The 6773-nt window shown below is 35.5% G+C and overlaps 2 protein-coding genes and 1 pseudogene across 2 annotated transcripts; all 3 read left to right on the forward strand.

Annotated features, from left to right (window-relative positions):
* Positions 1 to 471, forward strand: part of LOC125029885 — a 1199-nt pseudogene extending 728 nt beyond the window's left edge.
* Positions 472 to 2083: 1612 nt separating this feature from the next.
* On the forward strand, positions 2084 to 2989 carry LOC125029886 (cuticle protein AM1239-like). Its single transcript, XM_047620068.1, has 4 exons — positions 2084 to 2215; positions 2334 to 2385; positions 2477 to 2630; positions 2782 to 2989. Exons 1-4 carry the CDS (start codon positions 2084 to 2086, stop codon positions 2987 to 2989), a joined length of 546 nt encoding a protein of 181 aa, XP_047476024.1.
* A 1994-nt stretch (positions 2990 to 4983) lies between these two features.
* LOC125029887 (cuticle protein AM1199-like) lies at positions 4984 to 5754 on the forward strand. Its single transcript, XM_047620070.1, has 3 exons — positions 4984 to 4992; positions 5122 to 5372; positions 5547 to 5754. Exons 1-3 carry the CDS (start codon positions 4984 to 4986, stop codon positions 5752 to 5754), a joined length of 468 nt encoding a protein of 155 aa, XP_047476026.1.
* Positions 5755 to 6773: the final 1019 nt, after the last annotated feature.

Here is a 6773-nt window from a genome sequence, read left to right on the forward strand (position 1 = left end):
AGCTTCGAGTTCGAGACTGGCAATGGCATCAAGCGTGAGGAACAAGGTGTCCCTCGAGGACCATCTGGCGCAGTGGCAATGCACGGAGGATGGTCGTGAATAATGGATGATTTGGTATAATTCATGATATTTTTCAATGTCAATTACTTGTTCGCAAATCAGTATCACTTCACGTATTGAAATACAGTTTAGCTTGCAGTATTGGTTTGAATATAGATTCCCAACATTAATATCTGACGCCGGTTAATCATGTTTCCCCCTCAGTTTCATTTCCCCGACGGCTCTCCCGCCTACGTGCCTTTCGTCGCCGACGACGCTGGTTACCGCGTCGAGTCCGACCTGCTGCCCACGCCCCCTCCCCTCCCCGCCCACGCCATCGCCCAGATCGAGAAGGCTCGTCGGGAGGACGCAGCTGCTGCAGCCTTGAGCGGGCGTTATTCCGTCCCGCGGACTACCTATGGATATCCATAATTTGCTATGAACATGTGTATCAAAGTTTAATGCACTGTATAATAGAGAACGAGTCATTAATAAAAAGAATATGTATATATTTGTCTCTTTTTATCTATGTCTAAAATACAAACTTTACTCCAGAAAAAAAAAAAAATAACGGCCATGCAATGCTCATTACTTTGAAGTTCCTTCTATTTTAAATATAAACTAAACACTGGCATCAGAAATTCAGTATGTATATGTATGTGTACACATACAGCAGCACACACACACACACACGTTCACCTATAATGTGTGTGTGTTTATATGTATGTATCTATATATGTATATATTTATAAACCATTATATCTACACACACATACACACATATATATATGTGTATAAGTATATGCATACACACACACGCGCGCACACACACACACACACACACAAACATATATATAGCATGACAATCCCATATCAGAGCATCTGAAAACCGAAAACCTCTAAGAACCGCCTATTTTTAGTGTGGATTTTGGACCGCTTATATATGCATATATATATATATATATATATATATATATATATATATATATATATAGAAAAACACACACACACATATACTCATACACATATATACACATATATATATACACATACATACACAGTATATATATATATACATATACATACTACATATATGTATATATACATAGCACATACACATATATACATGCATATATGTTTATATATGTATATATATGTAAATATATGTATATATGTAAATATATGTATATATGTATATATGTGTATATATACATATATATATATATATATATATATATATATATATATATATATATGTATATATAAATATACGCACATACTGTAAGTGCATAATTTCTATTTATATATATACATATCTATATTTATTTATATATCTATTTATCTATATTTATTGATTTATCTATCTATCTATCTATTTATTTTTCTATTTGTGTACATCTATATAATTGCCTGTGAAAAATATTTTCCTTTACTTATTGTTTATAATTATTTAAAGTATTAAAATTATCTGTTCTACTTTTATAATTAATAACAATTTGCTTAAATTGAAATTACATTTTGGTTTTCATGTTAGCATTTAGAGTTAAGTTGCAAGCTACTTGTTAGAAGTAACAAATGGATATTCAAGGTAGTATAGTTATTATATTGGATTATAGAGAACCCATTTGTTGCATTATTCGCATATTAATTTATGCGACTGGCTTTGCATTTTGGATATATAATATTTTTCGATTAATAAATAATGTGTATTCTTTTTAAAGGTAGTTAACTTTTCCTCATACTTAGTCAACTAAATGATAAATGGGAAAAATTGATAAAGGGAGATCGACAGAGAAATGTAGCTCTTGCGTGTGTGCTGTGTGCTGAATGTTCGTAGGGGAGCGTATGAACACAAACTAAGGTTGACGTTTCCTTACTTTGATGCTAATTTGATCCTTATTGCCTACGTCACCATATGATGCGAATACACATCTACGAAGGTTGCAGGGATTACCTTTATAGAATTTCACATCGTAGAAAATTAACAAAATTTCCGCAGGTTTCCTTGATATATAGTAAGATAAAAAAAATGTTAAGAGAAGGGATGAAAGGAGCACGAAGCGTGGGTCTCACCTTGACGAAGGCAGGAAGTCCGTTAGGCCAATGGCGTCCCCTGCTATATAACTGGAGCGGTGCCACACTGACACAGTATCCCGACCCTTTCGACATGTTCTCAGTGAGTTCTCAGGCAGTGCATATCTTTCCTCGGAGGATCAATCGGATTTGGATAAAATAAAAACTTGACTTTGTTCAACTTCACAAAATTTCATGAAATTGCATTATCTTCCCTCCAGGTGCTATATGATATGACAATTTTGCAGATTTCTGACAATTTTGCAGATTTTAGTATGTGCTTTGGTGGCGGTGGTTGCCGCAGCCCCAGACCACTACGGACCACCTCCGACCGGGTTCTATGGCATTCCCGGGGCGTAATCAGGTCCAGTCATTCCCATCCTGAAGGACGAGCGTGAGGGACCTGACGCATCAGGAGTGTACAGCTTCGAGTTCGAGACCGGCAATGGCATTAAGCGTGAGGAACAAGGTGCCCCTCGAGGACCGTCTGGCGCAGTGGCCATGCAAGGAGGATGGTCGTGAGTACAAAGCATGATATGTTTTGATTTTTTTTTTTTTAATGCTTTTGTGGATTTTATTGCTCGCACATACATAACTATGCATTCAATCTTAATTGAATAAAGATTAATTTCTTTGTGACTTAGCATTCCTCCCGCCTTTTCTGTTCAGTTTCACTTTCCCCGACGGCTCTCCCGCCGACGTGACTTTCGTCGCCGACGACGCTGGTTACCGCGTCGAGTCCGACCTGCTGCCCACGCCCCCTCCCCTCCCCGCCCACGCCATCGCCCAGATCGAGAAGACTCGTCGGGAGGACGCAGCTGCTGCCGCCCTGAGCGGGCGTTACTCTGCCCCTCGGACTACCTATGGATACACTTAGTATGATCTTAGAATATGAATATAAATTTAATGTATTGTGTATATAAAAAAAAGTAATAAAGCAAATAGTGATATATCTGCTTTCATTTGGAGCAATATATACCACCTCTATAATACGTTAACATAGTAAAAGATTACATTTGATTAAACATTTGTGCAATATCAAGATATGAGTTAAGTGTTATCAATGCAAAAACGAAAACAAATAGATATATGATTGCACTAAACCGATCTTTAGTTCTAGTTGGAGAGATAACTCCAAATAGGGAAAACTCTCTCTCATATATGTATATATATGTGTGTGTGTGTTTGTATTATACATATATATGGTTTGTGAATAAGTAGGTTCTTATTAATTGGACTGGTTTAGTCTCGGGTTAAATCGAAACAATTCATCCTCGTATATTTATTACACTTCCAAAATATACAGTATTTCACACAAAATTATTGTACTTCCCAATTTTCCACTTTCACAAAATTATAGTTACAGTTTCAATTCCAGCTTCGGTTTCCCTGCTTCCGTTAACTCCTTTTCGGCCACACTCTAAACAGGGCAGGATATGAAGCGGGGAAAATGGAAGCGCCCTTCCTGCTACGTCACAAACCTTTTTCCTCGCCACTGAACGAGACTGAACATCTGAACGCCCACAACCATCTACTGTCCGAATTACAAGTCGCTCACTTATTTGTCGCACAACATCTTGCTAATATCTTCCATTAGAGATCTTTTAAATACGATTCCTCCACCCCCCCCACACACACATATATATGCATGTATGTACACACACACACACATTTATATGTATATATATACTATACATATACAGATATATATGTGTGTATATGTGTATATTGATCAGTTCATATACACAAGCATATATTTGTATAGTTATGAATATATAAAGCACACAAAAGAGTGTTGTTGTATAATCAATATGATATCTGTTGGTAATAAACACATGTATAAACACATACAGATATATATGTATATATATATGTGTGTGTGCACACATTGTCTATCTATCCACACACACACACGCACACACACACATGTGTATATATATGTATATATATATTCATATATTTATGCATACATTCATATATATGTATATATATACATACATACATATATATATATATATATATATATATATATATATATATATATACTGCACACACATCATGTGCCTCGTCCTCTTAAAGCTTATGGCTGTATACAATTTGCTTTCCCCGTTATAGTTTACCGTCAACAGCAATACTAGTAATAATGAAACATATGCAATGATAATAAGAATAATAAACTGTATTGATGATACTGATATTTATTAAAGCAAATTATATATACAGTATAACGCGCGCACGCCAGTGTGTGTATGTGTATATATTTGTGCATATATGTGTGTCTGTGTATATAAATGTACATGGATGTGCGTGTGTGCATGCGTATACCACATATCTTACCATACGCTAGTGTCACTGAATATATCTCGAAATGATTTCCATACTCTTCTTAATGAATACTCTAAAAGAAACGCAAATTTCCCTCATGAATCTCTCGTGAATATCGGGTAGCTGAGAATGATCAGGAATATGATTGATGATTTTGAAATGAATAATATTGTCTATGGTATTATTATTATGTTTTTTTTCTTATTTAAGTATTTTATTGCATCATTATCATTACTATTATCCTTATATCGTTTATAATACTTCCATTGTAGCCATTTTGACAATTTCGATAACTAAATTCTATGGATATCCTTTCCAGTGCATCTTCAAGTGAATGAAAATCCCTTCTAAGGTATTTGGAATAATGAATTCAACATCTGTACATATCACATACCTGAAATCTGACTATAACTTTCCACATATATCTACAAGATAATCTGTTCACCTTGGTGAACACAGGAAGACCTTGCAGGCAGTAAGAGGCCGCTGGTATATATAACTGGAGCGCGATGCTACCCTTGGCATACTGAAATCTATTCTATCAACATGTTCGTGGTAAGTTCACAGGCACTGAATATTTGTGCCTGATAAATCCAAAGTTTGGATTAAACCATGAGAAATATCTGTTGAGAATGAAAGCAAACTTCCCCTTTTATGATATTTACTCTAATCTCAATTCCACAGATCTTCATCTGCGCTTTGGTGGCGATGTCTGCCGCAGCCCCAGACCACTACGGACCACCTCCGACCAGGTTCTATGGCATTCCTGGGGCGTACTCAGGTCCAGTCATTCCCATCCTGAAGGACGAGCGTGAGGGACCTGACGCATCAGGAGTGTACAGCTTTGAGTTTGAGACTGGTAATGGCATCAAGCGTGAGGAACAAGGTGCCCCTCAAGAACCGTCTGGCGCAGTGGCAATGCAAGGAGGATGGTCGTGAGTAACGTCCATATATATTGATATAATGTACAGTTTACAGACATTGATTTCTTAGTCAAACTGTCATTCTATATTATAAGTGAGACGTACCTTGGAAAGCACCAACAAGCTGTGCTTATGTGAATTTGTGTCTGACGTTGCATAATCTTCTCTCCCCTCTTTTCTACTCAGTTTCACTTTCCCCGACGGCTCCCCCGCCGATGTCTCTTTCGTCGCCGACGACGCTGGTTACCGCGTCGAGTCCGACCTGCTGCCCACGCCCCACCCTCTCCCCGCCCACGCCATCGCCCAGATCGAGAAGGCTCGTCGGGAGGACGCAGCTGCTGCGGCCTTGAGCGGGCGTTACTCTGCCCCGCGGACTAGCTATGGATACCCATGATGTGCTCTGATAATGTGCATCGAAGTTTAACCTATTGTATATAAGGATAACCAGAATATAAAAACCCATGAATAGTATTTCTTTTCATTAAATATCTCTGAGTAGTATATAATGGTTCAAGTATATACTTTCATTATCTAAGGTTCTGATATATGTATAATCTATACAAAATATGTATATCCATATATATACATACATATATATACAAATATATATATATATGTATATATATATAAATCAGACACACACACATATATATGAATATGTATATATATGTATATATGTACACATACGTAAGCATATATATATATATATATATATATATATATATATATATATATATGTAAACATGTATGTATATTTATATATATTGTACAATATATATATGGATATGTGTACATATATACATGTACAGTATGTACACACACACACACACACACATATATATGCATATGTATATTTCTATGTATATATTTATGTATGTTTATGTGTGTACAGGATGTATATATATGTATACACATAATATATATTATATATATACACATATTGATGTACAGTATATATAAAAAACATATATATACATATATACATACACACATACAATAGGAACAATTATTAAATCACACACACACACACACATATATATATATATATATATATATATATATATATATATACTACGAAAGGGAAGATCAATCAATTCAGGGAAAGTTTAACCTGCTAATAATGATCCAATGTTATTCATACCCAAGAAATCAGCTTTAGGCTGAAATCGAAAACTTTCTGAATTGGATTAATATATAGATGTATATATAAAAACGTGTGTGTGACACTACAGTAGGAACAATTATCGAATCTGAGCAGACTACGAGAGGGAAGATCAGTAAATTAAGAGAAAATTTGATTCTCCAATATTATCTAATATTATTCATACCCAAGAAATCAGCTTTAAGCTGAAATCGAGAACTTTCTGAATTGGATTCTAACACTTTTTATTTCATAAGAACTAGACTACCCAA

The sequence above is a fragment of the Penaeus chinensis genome, chromosome 10 (assembly GCF_019202785.1).
Source record: "Penaeus chinensis breed Huanghai No. 1 chromosome 10, ASM1920278v2, whole genome shotgun sequence".
NCBI lineage: Eukaryota > Metazoa > Arthropoda > Malacostraca > Decapoda > Penaeidae > Penaeus > Penaeus chinensis.

Coding starts and splice junctions, on each gene's coding strand:
- LOC125029886 (XM_047620068.1), top strand. CDS start 2,084: ATGAAAGGAGCACGAAGCGTGGGTCTCACCTTGACGAAGGCAGGAAGT. Junction 2,386..2,476: donor TGACAATTTTGCAGATTTTA/GTATGTGCTTTG, acceptor GGGCGTAATCAG/GTCCAGTCATTCCCATCCTG. Junction 2,631..2,781: donor GCCATGCAAGGAGGATGGTC/GTGAGTACAAAG, acceptor TTTTCTGTTCAG/TTTCACTTTCCCCGACGGCT.
- LOC125029887 (XM_047620070.1), top strand. Junction 5,373..5,546: donor GCAATGCAAGGAGGATGGTC/GTGAGTAACGTC, acceptor TTTTCTACTCAG/TTTCACTTTCCCCGACGGCT.